The sequence below is a fragment of the Engraulis encrasicolus genome, chromosome 8 (assembly GCF_034702125.1).
Source record: "Engraulis encrasicolus isolate BLACKSEA-1 chromosome 8, IST_EnEncr_1.0, whole genome shotgun sequence".
In the NCBI taxonomy this organism is placed as follows: Eukaryota; Metazoa; Chordata; class Actinopteri; order Clupeiformes; family Engraulidae; genus Engraulis; species Engraulis encrasicolus.
In genome coordinates, this window is record NC_085864.1 from 51,282,792 (window position 1) to 51,299,926 (window position 17,135).

A 17,135-nucleotide genomic window follows, 5' to 3' on the forward strand; every position below is an offset into this window, starting at 1 on the left:
GAAATCTCCATATCGGACCATGCTATGGTTTCTTTGGAAATATCATTACAAAAGGTGCATACATCTAAAATGTGGAAGTTTAACAACTCACTTTTGGAAGACGGAACGTTCTGCAAGAAAATGGAAGAGTGGATTGAAGACTTTATTATGCATAATGTAGGGCTACCTGACATACCACCTCATGTATTATGGGATGCAGCAAAAGCAACTTTGAGAGGACATATTATATCATATTCCTCATATAAAAACAGGCAAAGGCAGGCAACTACAAAGGATCTAAAGGAAGAGCTGTTATACAGAGAAGCATTACACAAGCAAATTCAATCAGAAGAAAACTGGAAAAACTTATTTAAAGCAAGAGCTGACTATAACTTAGACCAATCTAATTACATCAAACAAAAAAACATGTTTCTAAAACAGAAAATTCATGAATTTGGAAACAAGTCAGGAAAATTCCTAGCACACTACTTGAAAAAGGAACAGGCTAGAAGAACAATAATGGCTATCAAAACTGAGAGTGACTTAGTATATGACCCTTTAGAAATAAATAAAGAATTTGTCAGTTTTTATTGTAACTTATATAAATCAGATAACATTTCAACCTCTAAGGCAAAAGCATTCTTGGAACATTTAGACCTCCCACAGACCACTGTATTAGACCAACACATGATAAATAATACTTTCTCTGAGGAGGAGGTATATGCCACAATAAAATCAATGTCAGCAAATAAATCTCCTGGCCCAGATGGTTTTTCTGCAGAATTCTACCAAACATTTTGGTCACAACTAAAACCCATCTTTATGTTAATGGTTAATAGCTTTTATACTGATAACATTCTACCAGCTTCTATGAAAACAGCCAGAATCTCTCTGATATTAAAGGAGGATAAAGACCCTCAGAGCTGTTCCTCATATAGGCCTATAAGTTTGCTTAACTGCGACTATAAAATTATTACAAAAGTTTTGTCTAAAAGACTAGAATCAGTTTTGCCCAAATTAATTAAACTAGATCAAACTGGATTCATTAAAGGGCGTCACTCATCTGACAACACCAGACGGCTTTTCAATATTATACATCTTCTAAATAAAGACAAAACACCATCACTATTAGTATCACTTGATGCTGAAAAGGCTTTTGACCGCTTAGAATTTTCTTTTCTTTTCTTAGTACTAGAAAAATTTAAGTTGGGTCAGAACTTCATTGCATGGATTAAAGCAATATATGACTCTCCAAATGCTACTGTATATACCAATAGTGTGGAGTCAGCCCCTCTGCAACTAGGAAGGGGCACCAGGCAAGGCTGCCCTCTCTCTCCATTACTTTTTGTCATGGCACTAGAACCATTTGCTGAGAAGATTAGAACTAACCCTCTGATAAAAGGAGTTACTGCACACACACACCATCATACAATTTCACTTTATGCTGATGATACACTATTGTTTATAACTGACCCTTTGTCATCATTGCCTCAGCTACTAGCGGACATTCAAACATTTTCTGAAGTTTCAGGTTATAAGGTAAATCTACAAAAGTCAATTGCTTGCCCGCTCAATATTATAAAAGATGATGACATAAAAAAAGAATGCCCTTTCTCTTGGTCAATACATGGGTTCAAATATCTTGGAATACAAGTAACACCTTCTTTAGAAAAACTATTTACGACAAACTACAACTTTTTGTTGGAGGTTTGTCAAAACAAGCTGCAGACTTGGACCACTCTTCCATTCTCTCATTGGTAAGATCAATGTGGTCAAAATGAGTATACTCCCTAGGTTCATTTATGCTTTTATTATGTTACCATGTCATGTCCCGTCTTCCTTTTTTAAGCTAATTAATAAATCTTTAACAAAATTTATATGGAACAATAAAACACCAAGGGTTAAGCTAGCTACTTTATCTAAATCCTATGTTAAAGGGGGGCTAGGACTCCCTAACTTTCAGTGGTATTACTGGGCCTGCCAGGTAAGAAATATTGTAAGTTGGAAATTAGAAACTAGCACTCTTTGGGTATCACTTGAATCATCAACATGTCATCCATTAGATATTATGTCAACACTTTACATTAAGACTCTACGTCTTCCGACAACTGTAGAAGAGTTACCTCCACTACAAGCTACTCTGAAAGCATGGCAGGACTGTAACCGGTTCCTAGATAAAGATAGTTTGATAAGCGTACATTCTCCCATTGCATCCAACCCAGACTTCTTAGCTCTTTCACAAACAAATTTCCGAAACTGGACACTTAATGGTTTGAAGACTTTTTCAGACATGTTTGACAAGGGTTCTGAGTCTGTGAAAACATTTGCAGATATCACTAGAGAATATGAAATTCCTAGATCAGATTTTTTTAAGTACTTGCAGGTCCGCCACATCATGATCCATTTGCAAGAAAAGGGACAACTTAGATTCTGCCCTACAGAACCGGAACAATTCATATCCTCGGCCTCCTCTGTTAAGGGGAAGATATCTCTTTTTTATAAAAAGTTATCTGAAAGATCACAGAACTCTTTTTTGCCATTGAAATCAATTTGGGAACTTGATCTAAAACATAATTTCAGTGAGAAAGAGTGGTTAAGAATGTGTACAGATTTCACCTCTCCCGTGGCTACAGATATTAAAATTAAGGAAAGTAATTATAAATTTCTTTACAAATATTATCTAACCCCAGTTAAGCTTAACAAATTTGATGAAGTAAATTCTCCTTTGTGTAAGAAATGTGGAACTGAACTGGGGACATTTATGCATTTATTTTGGGACTGCAAAGTTGTTTATTCTTTCTGGGAGAAGATCCACGAAGCAATCCAAGATATGTGTGAGTGCACTTTTGATCTCTGTCCTAGGTTGTATTTGTTGAACTATGGGTTGGGAAATGTGTTCCCTTACGCAAAGAAATGTGTTTTTGTAATATTATGTCACTTTGCCAGAAAATGCATACTCATGAATTGGATATCGCAGTCAGGACCGACTCTTTCACAATGGTTAGATCAGATAATACACTTCTTAACGATGGAAGAAAGTATAAACACACAACACCTGAAACAGTTGGATGTCAGGTCTACATGGTCCTTAGTACATAAATACATAGACACAGTAAAACTTACAAACCTAAGTTAAGCATATAGGGTAGACCTCTATGTGAAGTGGGTAGGAAATAATTGTATGTATTTTTTTTTTTTTTTTTTTTTTTGTTTGTTTTTGTTGTTGTTTATTCTTCCTTTGTCTAGTGGACAAGCGCTGTCCACTTTGTGTGAGGTTTGTGTGATATGTGTAAAAGTGTAAATAAAAAAAAAAAAAAAAAAAAAAAAACTTAGACATGAAGACTTCTTGGTCAGTGTTCAGTCACTGTCATCAAAGGAACAACAGACTGCTGCGGGGTATTTGCCAATAGTCCTCGCTACTGCACACGTTTTGATACTTTGAATACAAATGCATTGTCATATCTTAACATTTTTATTTGGACAGGAACAGTTATCACAGTTGACCAAGCATTGTACTGCAGACTTAAAGAGTTAAAGTGGTCAATTTCAGAATAGAACAACAGATGAATACCTCGCCTAGGAGGACATAACTTGTCAATCAACTTCCTTAAGGCCATAGGAGAACATATGAATGGATCTGGACTGACCAATGTATGGATGGTGGATTGCTTGGATAAGGCCCTGTTGAACTTGTTCTGGCAGGAAAGGCATCCAACAAAGCCATGGCACACAAGTTTACTCTGCAATCCCTTTAGGGTCTTCTCATGCCAAGTCTTCTCTACCTGTCTTGCTAGGATGGCTAATGGTGATGATCCTCAGACAATTAGTGAACTGATTTCATTCCAGTATCAGGAAAAGGACAGAAATCTTCTGCATGATATTGCTGAGTGTCAATCTGATGATGTGAACTGGTGGCAGTATATGGATATGGTTACTGTTCTGCTGCAATACACAAGAGAACAACGTGAAGCTACCTGGGATCTGAATTTTCACTCTTTCAGCCTAATGTTGCCCTACTTTAAAGTGTAACTTGCAGGTTAAACACCACTACATCTCATTTTAAGAACCTTAATACATAAATTTAGATGTGATATATGTCAAAATACCGAATTATTGCATAAACAACATTTTCAGAAAACTTTGTCAAAAATAACGGCGGCTTCTTTTAAACAAACATTTAGAATCCGACGTAGACAGAGGGAGTCGCCGCGTTCTACAGACATACTAAGCACAGAGAATAGGCCAGATTATAATATTGTAACACCTTTCCAGACCTATAGGCTAAATTTCAACAAGTTAAATGGCCTTAAACAGTGGCAGTATCCACCAGATACCGTCTGAACCATTTTATTATTTAAAATAATACTATTTTTTGTAGGTTTCCTCCATGTCAATGCGCTGCAGCAGCGCCATGAGGGTGTGCCAGACCGTTATTAGGCTACCGTATTTCCTCGATTTGTAACCGGGCTCCTAATAGTAGCCGGCCTCGTTTTGTAACCGGGTGTTGTGAGAAATCGGAAAAATAGACACCGGCCCCATTTAGTAGGCCTAGCCGGCCTGGTTTAGTAACCGGTGCGTTTTAAATTACTCATTTTGCACAACGTGTTAAAGTTCACAAAAATTCGGAACGTGTGTAGGCGATGCCTAGGCCTACTTTAATAGCCTAAATTGTAACATTTAAATGCCTCCTCTCCAAGCGGCACAATCGAAACTTAAGGTGCTTGCAAGTTTGCCTGGTAGCCTATCCAACAAGACAAGCCATGTGACATTAAACATAGCCGTCGTCTTGCGAAGAGTTGGACGAGTTGGCGTGTGTGTATGAGAGAGAGAGAGAGAGAGAGAGAGAGAGAGAGAGAGAGAGAGAGAGAGAGAGAGGTGCTTCCCGAAAGCGCTTTGCAGAAAGGGAAAGGTGATGTCTCCAAATATTAGGCCTACACAAAATACCTCTTAGTAAAGTAGACATAAGTGAAGTATTTTGCTTAGTAGCAAAGCCGACTCGATTGGTTCATATTGCTCAGAATAGACCTCATACCGAAGTCCACGTTTTAATGGAGTTGCATGCGCGAGGTTGCAACTGTTGCGACTGTGCTAGATCACGCCGAACAGGTGCTTATACTGGAGGCTCTTGCGCAAACAGTTAAGTCACTGCATACCCGCCAATGATGAAGCAGGTTTCTTGCGCACAGCATCAAACAGAATTGCATCAAACTGCTGTTGCATCAAACTGCTCTGACATTCGTGAGCCGCGAAAGATGCGTATCTATTTGAAATTAAATAATCACAGGAGCACATGGAGTGGACAGTGTGCCAAATTGGGTCGTAGCAATGTTTTAACTAACCTATATGCAGTACCCTACACTCACGAGAGATGACCAGGATTTGAAACAGGTTTGATTCTTGCGGCGATTGCTGATAGCCAGCTGGTCCAGCGGTGGATTGCGTGTCGTAACCATACACAAAACCAGGCGAGACTCGCTCTTGCAGACAACATTGCTCTGCGAGAAAGATCATCCCTTTCTTCCTGGCGATTCATCTCCTTTGTCATCGTCCCTCTTTTCCTGTTAGTAATTTGGACCTGGCATGTTTATCCCCGTAATTTGTAAAACCGGCACTCAAACGTGCGCGCAGCACAAAACAAAGACGCAGGTATCCTCTCTATCAAAGGGACGCTTTCTCCGCGTGTGGTGTGCTAGATTTTCCGTATCCTCATGGATTGGCAATACCTGTTGGGAGACTTCAATTCAATTCAATTTACTCCCGATTTTGTAGAGATATTATGCTATTCATCAAAATGTCAGGACCACATCAACGTTAGTTTGGCAAATGTAGCCTAACGTTGGCATGCTGATGCAAGGGCGACGGTGAAACAATGACGCATGCAAATAATAATCTACTTCCCAAAGCATAGCCTACTGAAAATGCCCAGCATGTCCAACGTGTTTTACACATTCAAATAGGCCTACTCCCACTAAAGACATCTCCCAAACTCAACGACGAGTGCTGCCCGTGCACATTTCGCAATGCAAAAATAGGTAGGCTATATAGGTAATATTTGTGCTGCCATTTTTGTTTCAGTTTTGTAACTAGGATTATAGCAGCTGAAGACTTGATTTCTTCTAGCCTACGGGAATACTTTTTTAGTTTGGTATAATTACGGACAATGCAAATAACTGTTTTTTGTGACATGCGGACATTTTTGGAGGGAATATAATCGAAAGTCCCGCCGCCTGGTTTATTGTTTTGTGACTTGCATGTGGATGAGCTTTATTGAAGTTTCATGTAATAGGCCTACTGAGCAGTGAACTGAAATTGAAAATAGACTATATGCCATTTTTACAACATGGCATTTTTCTCGGGTGCTATGAGTTATTGTTTTGCACCGAGTAGGAAACGTTTGACGCAATGCCACTCACAGTGAGTGACCATATTATTTCTCATCATTGTCGGCAAAGGGTAGGGCCTTCAACCATAGCCTATTATATAGTTTGGTCTTTTTGTAGCCTGTAAGCCAACACCCTCGTGAAACTGTAACGCGCTTCACATAGGAGTAGTGCCGCGGTTTCAGCACCATGGACAGAGGGCGCATAGGCGGTTTTTGGGAAAAAATATTAAAGTACCGGTAGTCGCTATTTCTAAGTAGCCTATGTAATGGTCTACTTTGAGACTATTTTAGATTTGCCTATGAAATGCATCTCTCATGTGAAAGCAAAGGAGAGATAGGCCTAGATATCGCCCCCCTGTTTATAATCGCAAATTACGCATGGCCACAGACAGCGCGGATACCCAGAACAGTTTCATATTCTAGATAAACCGATAGACCCGCTGATCTGTCTTTTTTAATACACAATGCACAAACACAGTAATAGACCATTTTCAATAGCCCACATACAATATAACTGTCCACTTTTCCCAGCCTCTCTACTAGAACCAAAATGGTTGGTAAGCCAACATCCACAAGCGAGAGCTGAGCCAGAACTTTAGTTGGACTCCCTCTATCTACGTCATAGAGGCTCTGCCAGTGAGGAGCCCAATACTTCAGAAGTAGCTGTAAAATGATACATTTTCATAAAAATATTGCAGTTTGGATTTGTTATAGACTGTGAATTTCACATATATGTTTCAAAACACCTCTCCTGACAACATCCAGTATATATTTAGTTATAAATTTAACCTAAACGTTACCCTTTAAGCGGTATGGCCATCTTAATTATGCACAATGGGACCCAGTGTATCTACTTGATGAGTCAGCTTCCAGAACCATTTTGTCTGAATTCCAAAAAGGCCACTTTGTGGTCAAGAGATTGGCTCACAAGTTTAGCCAGATTCTGATCAGGCTATGAAGTGGGTAAATGTCACAAAAAATGTCACAAAGGGGCATGTACCTCTATCTGTGCACACATATGGGCACGACACAACTCAATTGTAAGGCCGTTTACGCACTAGGGCGGTAAAGCGGAGCGTGACGGACGCGATTTTTACCGGCGTCTATGAAAATACATGGAAACATATCTGTCCTTACATGCCAACCGGCGGTAGTCGCGCGTCAGCGCCGTGCCGCACTGCATTTGGAAAATAGAACTTTTTCACGCCGGCAGCCGGTGGTGTCTCATTCAAATGAATGGCAGAGTAGCACGCTAGCTTTGGCTGTGGGGAGGTTTTGAACAGGACTGGTTGCGCATGCCGACACTGTCAGTGTGAAAGGCAGAGTAGAACACAACGGCCGAAACTAAGCAGAAAGACAGCGCTCGTCTCGTGTCCGTTCCATTCGGCTTTGGTATGTCTGACGCCTAAAGCAAAAAGTGCCTGCCTTGTTGTGCTATGTCAAGCTGTAGGCCTATTAGAAAACCTCAGGGATTAAAGTTTTCCGTCGCTACGACGGAATTCCGTCAACTGGATTTTCGTTTGGACGGATTTCCGTCCGTATAATTTATGTCAATTAATTTACAATTTTTACTTTCCAACTGAACTCAAATCGAGAGCACTCCTGGTCATGAGAAGGGGACGAGAGGTGTGTTTGGTGTACGGATTTAGTTATACACTCCACCATTGGCGGTGTGATACAACATTCACTCATCAGTAGCCTAGTTTTGGGTCATCCCTGTTCTTCCGTGTTCCAAAAAAAAGTACACGAGCGGTCAACAATTCTGTGGCAGCGCAGCGCGAGAGATTAAAAAATAAATAGTCAAAATTGTTCCTGATGGCAGAAAAGAAAATAATTGTAATACAAAGTGCAGTGACGTTTCCATATCATTGCACCTGCCGTTGCAGATATTTAGGGGGGAAAATTAATAGTTTACTTCGACTGCGTATGATGTCCTTTTCATGAAGGGTTTGCCTTTTAAGCATTGTGACTCTTACTAGCATTATTCATAGCCCCAATGGGACGACTATGGCAGCTAACTAGGATGTTTATGCTCAAAGTTTAGCGCGTTTGACTGGCTGCGTGTAGAGCTAGTTGTCTTTTTGACAACGGATAATTCACAGTCTCATCTGTAGGCCTACTCATAGCAGATTAACTTTGTTGTTGCCGATATATATATTCAAGAAATAAGTTAAAAATGGGTTGCATTTGGGTCACGGATAGGCTATCCCTGGCAGAGCCAATATTTTATGCCACGTCTTGTTCTGGGAAGCAGTGTTCTGATGGGTGGACTCATGGTCGATAAATGCCGTTTCGACGTTTTCACTTTCAAGGCTTGTTACTGTGTGACGCTATTTCTGCTAACTGGAATAGTGTGCAGCAGCAACAGTTGTGTGTGCGCTTGTTTTTGAGTGGCTCAACGTCTGTGCCCATCTTCTCGGACTATGCGTTTCGTTTGAGTTCAGTTTGCCTATTTGCGCACTGCGCACTCAGGACTGATAGGTGGGTGATTTGTCTTGATTCGAGTGGAAAGCTGCGCGACAAGCTTGGGAAAGTGTGTTACTTTTGTAAACGATAGACGTATGTCTGTGACTGTCGTGTCTGCTGCGTCTTGTCAGCTTGTAGAACACGTGCGCATAGGAAGAATCGGGGATGTTTTTTAAATCAATGGTAAGCGTGTGCTTGGCACCGCACATCGAGAAGCAAAAAAGTAGCCAGTAGTTTTCAAAACGGTAGAACACAGAGGTAGACATACCGCACCCTGTTTGTAAACGTCAACAAGTTATTTGTAACAGGATGAATACTGAAAAAGGCCGAAGGGTGAAAAACATACAAATAATTAAAGCTAGTTTTCTCCCTCTGATTGCTATGATCAGGGCTTTTTAAATGTCAGAAATACAACTGCAAGCAATGCGCACCAGTGCTTTCACCAGAACAGTGTTTGCCCATTCTAATGTGAAAGACAAAATATAGCCTACTACTACAACAAAAAAACCCATAATGGGATCACTCACTGTATCAACACATTGCAATTCCAAGTCAATAATTCTGTGAGATCAGCTAAGCAGCATTCATTGTGAATCCATTCTGCATGATGTTGTGAACAATTCATAAACAATGGGTAGAAATAAGAGGAAATAACCAAAACATGCCCCAAATTTCAGTTCAATCTTTGCAGTCTGATATAGTATCCATTATCCCTCCATTCTCGGCCAGTTCTAGTCAATCTGGTGAGCGGCCTATAGGCCTGCCCGCCCTCTTTCCTTTTTTGTGTATTTAGAAATTGCCATCTGCATAGCGTTGTAGTACATCTGATCAAACACATCTGATCTAGTACCTACAGGTACACTCATACTGAGTCTATATAGGCCTACTGAGTGTATAATGAATATTCATTGTTCATGTGAAGTGTAAAGTTTTATGTTGGTTGAAGTTCTGATTTTGTGGCACTTTTTGGTATTACTGGCGCCCGCAAGACATAGGCCTATTCTGCTCTAGGCGACTGCCCCGTCTGCCTATGCTGCTGGCTCTGGCACCATTCCTTGCATGTATGTTTCGTCATGAGGGCAGAGCCTGGCTACATTGGTTTTCGTAGGGTTACGGAGTGATACTCGATCGGGTGCCTAACCGGTAAAAAAATTCAGTCAGATTACTTTTTTTTGCTCTAATCCCTGAAACCGGCGGTGGCAAACAGCCTTAAGTCAATCAAATGAATAGGTCCTCCTGAACCATGTTAGTATAAAGACATTCAGACTCATTGAAGATCACATTTTAGCACATCATTCAGTGTTTATTTTTAAAAACAGGTGTTGTTTTTCATATGAAAAGCTGGAGTTGGATTACATTCTGCATTTCTGTTATGCGAGTGTATAAAATGGAAATAGCCTTCCATTCATTTTTAATAGCGATATCTACATATTTGTGTAAAATGAGTGAACAGAGAGCTTCCCAGTTGGCACGTGTTTTGGCATACATTTCTTTGCAACTCACAACTCAGGGGGGAAATCTAATTACACAATGTCATGTTGCTTTGGAAAATGACAATACCATATTTAACACATATTTTGAACTCTGTGTTTGGTTTGATGCATAACCAACCCTGGATGCTGTATAAGGTAAGTTAGAAAGAGTCAGAACAATATGTCTAAATGTCTTTAAGCAAAGGTAATCCATATAAACTATGGAAAGGCCTGATCTCACTATAGCAACTTTAGTAACTGTAACGAAACACTCAAACCCGATGATGCTTTAGAAGTGCGTTCTATTTCTGGAATTCAAATGACTTTTCTCATTTAGAGTCATTATTACCCTCTGGATCCTGAAACCACAACGACTCTCCCACTTACACCTTGATGGGTGACCCTTCTGTCACCTAACGAGGGGAGTGGTCTGCAGCTCTCCCACTTACACCTTGATGGGTGACCCTTCTGTCACCTGGCGAGGGGAGTGGTCTACAGCTCTCCCATTTACACCTTGATAGGTGACCCTTCTGTCACCTAACGAGGGGAGTGGTCTGCAGCTCTCCCACTTACACCTTGATAGGTGACCCTTCTGTCACCTAACGAGGGGAGTGGTCTGCAGCTCTCCCACTTACACCTTCATGACTGAGACCAGGGGGTGTTCACTCACGGAACTAGCTACTAGCCACAACTGGCTATCCTTAATCCTACCTAAGTGCAAAATGAATGGGTGTCAATGGAGTTTTCTACCATTATAATTTTTGTGATTTTTAATGATTTTTCGTCCTGAAATATTAATATTAAGTTCGAAGTTAGAAATAATAAGCGTTTCGGTTATTTTGCGCCACTAGATTATTATATACTGGCTCACAAAGCTCAATTTCTATGGGGCCAAACTCATAAACATTAGCGGGATGCTAGAGAGTACAGGTTGAAATCTTCTAACCTGCTGTAAAACTACACACCTGAACGATTTGTCAATACAGCCTATTGTTAAACAACAGTCATAGTGCTTACCAGGAATGTTTTGTTGATAATATTTGTGACTGGAAATCGCAGTAGCAATGTATTTAGCATAGGGGTTCCCCTTTCCATTCCATACATTTTCCCACATGAAGGACTGACCTACGCTCGCCAACTAGTGAACACTCCATATTTACTGCCGTATGCATGCAAAGCTAACTGGCTACAATGGGAACCAATCAGACTGAACCTTCTCCCTGTTAGAGATTCTCTGCTGAGACCCTTTTGTCAACTAACGAGCGGAGTGGTCTGCAGCTCTCCCACTTACACCTTGATAGGTGACCCTTCTGTCACCTAACGAGGGGAGAGGTCTACAGCTCTCCTACTCACACCTTGATAGGTGACCCTTTTGTCACCTGACGAGGGGAGAGGTCTACAGCTCTCCCATTTACACCTTCATGACTGAGACCCTTTTGTCAACTAACGAGCGGAGTGGTCTACAGCTCTGCCATTTACAACTTGATGGGTGAAACCCTTTGTCACCAGCAGTGGTGTACAGCTCCACCTCTACTAGTGGCCCAGAGATAAAGCTCCTGGCTCTCTACCATCAGGTCAGAACTGCAGAAGACTTGGCTAAAAAGAGGAATCGTCCTGAAGTTGCAAACAATAGTTCTGCTGGCTACAACTTGGATCATTTGACTACCAAAACCTGGATGAATGAGAATCTTCATAGACACTCATCACCACTCGAGATGAACATGAATGATATAAAGGGAGAGGACATCTATGACTTTCTACCAGAGCATTTGTCTACAAAATTGAATGGTACCTGTACATCAATTTGCAAGGAAGAACCGTGTTTGTCTCATGAAATTAAAGGAGGGGAGAAGTCTCATAACATGCAATTTAGTGGTGATGAGAACACTACTACAATGCAGCCATCAACTCCATCACAACAGGCAATACCTCTGAAGATGATTAAAGAAGAAGACATTTATGATTTCCTCCCAGAATATTGGTACAAAACAAAGGAGGAAGATCATGAAACTGACCCATCGTACATGAAAGAAGAAGCCCTGGACATGAAAAGGGAAACGGAGTCTTCTCTAATGGAATACAATGGAGATGTGGCCCCAATAGGTAAGTTGTATAACAAAATTGTAACATTATTTAAATATTAGATTGTGTATTTGCAAAATAAATAGGTTGGTGTTTACCTCTCAGCTTTTTGTCACTTTTTGTCTTAAAGGGACACTGTGCAGGAAATGGTAAAAAAGCTACTGCAACTATGCTGCTCATTGAAACTGGGCTGTATATTGCCAAATTACATCTTTACATGAAAGTTTACTAGGTAATAAACACATATTTTCTAGTGTGGTCCAAGTACAGTCATTTTTGCAGCTAAAATGCAAAAAATAATAATAAATAAATCAAATTTTGGAAATTAAAACTGGCGGACCATGGAGAAGACCCCCCCTTTTCATGTATGAAAAGTGCCATTTTTCCAGTCATAGTGAATACTTAGAATTTGATGGTGGTGGTAAGTATTTATGAAAAAGGTAACATTAGTGAATGTGCAGCATGAATTCTGGAAATAAACAACTAAAAATCTCACACCGTTTCCCTTTAAATATAAGGTATATTATATGACACAAGCCTCCGCTTCTCTGAACATGTCAATGCATAGGTTGCAAGTACTTATGGGTCATTCCACGCCAAATCAACAAGAGCCCGCACACTTAGGTCTCAAATAATTCTGAAAATATTACCAAGTGTACCCATGGTACTTAAGAGAAGCACTGTAAATTTATTTGAATGTAAGCTGTATACTCTCCGTGTTACAGCCAATTTTACTGGGGGAGGGGGGTGCCCATTTTGTTCACACTCTTTTTTTTGTCAAAGTTCACAAGCCCGTAGCTCAATAACTAAACAATGTAGGAAGCTCAAATTTGGCATGCTGGTACATAGATAGGAATAGTTTGTTGCAAAACTGTCAGTTTTGGTCTGTATGACCCTGTATCGCCATGACATTCCCTCAAAGATGATACAAATTGTACTGGAGTTTTTGGCTGTGCTCTGTTTAGGCCTTCAGAAGACATATTTGTGCCCAACATAGCCTCATGATTTTTTCCCCTTGTAGATACAAGTAGAAACACTCCCATAAAAATCTATAAATAGAAAGGAAACCCCATCAGTGTTTGACCAGAAGACCTCATAAGTCTGACAAATCATTTTGGGTGTCATTTTCAGAGCTCCAGAACCCCTTGTGGGATTGTCCACAGATTTTTATTTTATTTTTTTCTTCATTCTCCATGAATTCTTCTTTTTAAAAATGCAAATGAGACTTGTCTTATGTGATGTTTTCTTTTGTAATTTCGAACCTGAACATGGCCAACATGCACATTGAGGGCAATATGTTTTCTATGCGTTTCTTCCGCTGCCATCTGCTGGTCAAAAAAAGTAACAACATGACTCCTTGTGCCTGACCTACTGTATCTTTTGGTGTGCGAACCTGCTCCCACATTTAACGCTCCTGAAATCATTGAAATTGAAAGGGATACCTGCACCCCTGCACAGGGACTCTCGGGTGATCATGTCTGGGCAAAATTTGAATTTGATTATTTAGTCTTTACATTAAATGTTATCGAAATCATGTTGCTCTCTTTTTGCATTTTGCCCATGTTCAGGGTGGAAATTACAAAAGAAAACATCACATAAGACAAGTCTCATTGGCATTTTTAAAAAGAAGACTTCATGGAGAATGAAGAAAAATATAAAATAAAAATCTGTGGACAATCCCACAAGGGGTTCTGGAGCTCTGAAAATGACACCCAAAATGATTTGTCAGACTTGTGAGGTCTTCTGGTCAAACACTGATGGGGTTTCCTTTCTATTTATAGATTTTTATGGGAGTGTTTCTACTTGTATCTACAAGGGGAAAAAATCATGAGGCTATGTTGGGCACAAATATGTCTTCTGAAGGCCTAAACAGAGCACAGCCAAAAACTCCAGTACAATTTGTATCATCTTTGAGGGGATGCTATGACGATGCAGGATCATACAGACCAAAACTGACAGTTTTGCAACAAACTATTCCTATCTATGTACCAGCATGCCGAATTTGAGCTTCCTACATGGTTTAGTTATTGAGCTACGGGCTTGTGAACTTTGACAAAAAAAAGAGTGTGAACAAAATGGACACCCCCCTCCCCCAGTAAAATTGGCTGTAACACGGAGAGTATACATCTTACATTCAAATAAATTTACAGTGCTTCTCTTAAGTACCATGGGTACACTTGGTAATATTTTCAGAATTTTTTGAGACCTAAGTGCGCAGGCTCTTGTTGATTTGGCGTGGAATGACCCTTATGAAACATTATGATATACATTTGAAGGAATTTCCATATTGTCAAAGTCCAGCAGAAAGATCAACTTAATTCCGTCCAGTGATGACTTGAGGCGGGATGCTAAAGTTACCAGTTACTTCCTGTGATTATGCTAATAAATCTAAGTACTGAAAATACTGAGAAGAAAATTATATGCACATTCATGAATAATGCTGGGAAATACTTCAAATATGTGAAAATAAAAAAGGGTGGTTTGTTCCTTTAAAAATAATTTTTAAAAAGATGTAGATGCAAGGCGGAGATGCAAGGTTTCTGCTGGGCAGCGACAATATTACTAGTATTTACCGTATCTGAAATTGATGATGTAGTCAGTAACTAATTTGTTGTGGAGTTAAAAGTCGTTTGTTTGTATTTCTTCCTTTTTGTGTACTCAGGTGAACACCAGACAGCTCATACTAGCACAGACCAACACCAGTGTACCACATGTGAAAAGAGCTTTAAAACAAAACACGACTTATCGAAGCACCGGAGAACCCATGTACCGGGAAATACATGGGAATATGCCACATGTGGAAAAGGATTTGCACAGAATGGTTCCCTCATCAGGCACCAGAGAACCCATACTGGAGAAAAGCCCTATCTGTGCACTACATGTGGAAAGGGCTTTGCAGTGAAATGTAACCTCATCACCCATCAGAGAACCCATACTGGAGACAAACCATATCAGTGTGCCACATGTGGAGCAGCCTTTTCACAACACAGCACTTCAGTTCACCACCAGAGAACCCATACTGGAGACAAACCATATCATTGTGCCATATGTGGAGCAGCCTTTTCACAGCGCAGCACTTTAGTTCACCACCAGAGAATCCATACTAGAGAAAGGCCTTTTCAGTGTGCCACATGTGTAAAATGCTTTGCAAAAAAAGCTCACCTCATAGCCCACCAGAGAACCCATACTGGAGAAAAGCCCTACCTGTGCACTACATGTGGAAAAGGCTTTGCAGTGAGATACAGCCTCATCACCCATCAGAGAACCCATACTGGAGACAAACCATATCAGTGTGCCACATGCGGAGCAGCCTTTTCACGAAGCAGATCTTTAGTTCACCACCAGAGAATCCATACAGGCGAAAAGCCTTACAAGTGCACCACATGTGGAAAAGGCTTTGGACAAAAACATGATCTCCTAACACACCAGAGAACCCATACCGGAGAAAGGCCTTTCCAGTGTTCCACATGTGGAAAAAGCTTTGCAAAAAAAGGTAACCTTATCGTCCACCAGAAAACCCATACTGGAGAAAGGCCTTATCAGTGTGCTACATGTGGGAAATGCTTTTCAAAGAAAGCTAACCTCAATAGGCATCAGAAAATCCACATTGACAACAGCAATGCTCAACATGCGGAGCTGCCTTTCCAAAATTCGCCTCTTTAGCTGTTCACCAGAGAACCCATACTGGAGAAAGGCCTTACCAGTGTTCTACATGTGGGAAATGCTTTGCACAGAGAGCTAACCTCAACAGGCATCAGAAAATCCACATTGACAACAGCTAACACTGGTGCACAAGACCTGCATTACTCTGAAGAACAGTTACAGAACATCTGCAGGTTGAGACTGGGGAACAAGACCTGTATTAAAGGTGCACTATGTAACATCTATATGTTGAGACTGGGTAACAGTATATCTGAATGTTTATAGGAGCCATTTTATTGTAAATTCAGTTGTATTGGGACTTCAGATATTCAACATAAATATTTGATTTAGTTTGACTACTGAAAAGTCACATTAATACAGTGGGTTATATAGTGGGAAATTAATGTTTTGCCCTTATCTCATATTAAAAATATATACAGTACTTCCAGAGGGCTCTTAGACTAGAATTACAATATGGACCTACAGAACCCTTATGCACATTTGGGTGCTTTTGTCCCTGATGATTTTAGATAGCAGTTTGGGTGAGGACAACTGATCGTGGCCTCATCACACAACTTAACCATTTATTCACATTCAATAAAGCCAATGGCATTCATGTTTTGAATCATGTGCACATTTTTTGTGTAGGTTATTTATTATTAATTCCTCTAGTGTTTTGGATTACTAAGCTTACCTCTAGCGCTAGTAGCCTAGGCTAGCCGCTGGCCTGAGGCACAATTGAAAAATCAGCTGCAAATGAATGTATCTTTAGTTGCTTATAATGTCAACACATCAGAAATTAATATTCACCGTTCATATCTGCACCAATTGACATGGTTTGATTTCGCCGAGCCTGCACGTTTACCTGACATCCGCAACCTTACGTCAACTCTCCTTCCTTCTCTCTCACTCACTCTCTCTCACTCACTCAATTGACAGCAAGGAGGAGGGGCATGTCTCGCAGACACACGCCTGCATGTTGCCAGTTAAATATTTCAGTTTCACATCAATCTTAGATAGTTTAATGCAATACTTAATAATGTTTCATTAGGCCTGCATTGATTAATAGCCTACTCCAATTTAATCTGATAGACTTAGATTGGCAATAGCCT

At 40.3% G+C, this 17,135-nt stretch overlaps 1 protein-coding gene across 1 annotated transcript; it reads left to right on the forward strand.

Moving 5' to 3' along the window:
* The first annotated feature begins 11,784 nt into the window (after positions 1 to 11,784).
* Positions 11,785 to 16,130, forward strand: LOC134454710 (zinc finger protein OZF-like). Its single transcript, XM_063205867.1, has 2 exons — positions 11,785 to 12,402; positions 15,044 to 16,130. Exons 1-2 carry the CDS (start codon positions 11,976 to 11,978, stop codon positions 16,042 to 16,044), a joined length of 1,428 nt encoding a protein of 475 aa, XP_063061937.1. The 5' UTR covers positions 11,785 to 11,975; the 3' UTR covers positions 16,045 to 16,130.
* The last annotated feature ends 1,005 nt before the right edge of the window (positions 16,131 to 17,135 follow it).

Coding starts and splice junctions, on each gene's coding strand:
- LOC134454710 (XM_063205867.1), top strand. CDS start 11,976: ATGAATGAGAATCTTCATAGACACTCATCACCACTCGAGATGAACATG. Junction 12,403..15,043: donor TGGAGATGTGGCCCCAATAG/GTAAGTTGTATA, acceptor TTGTGTACTCAG/GTGAACACCAGACAGCTCAT.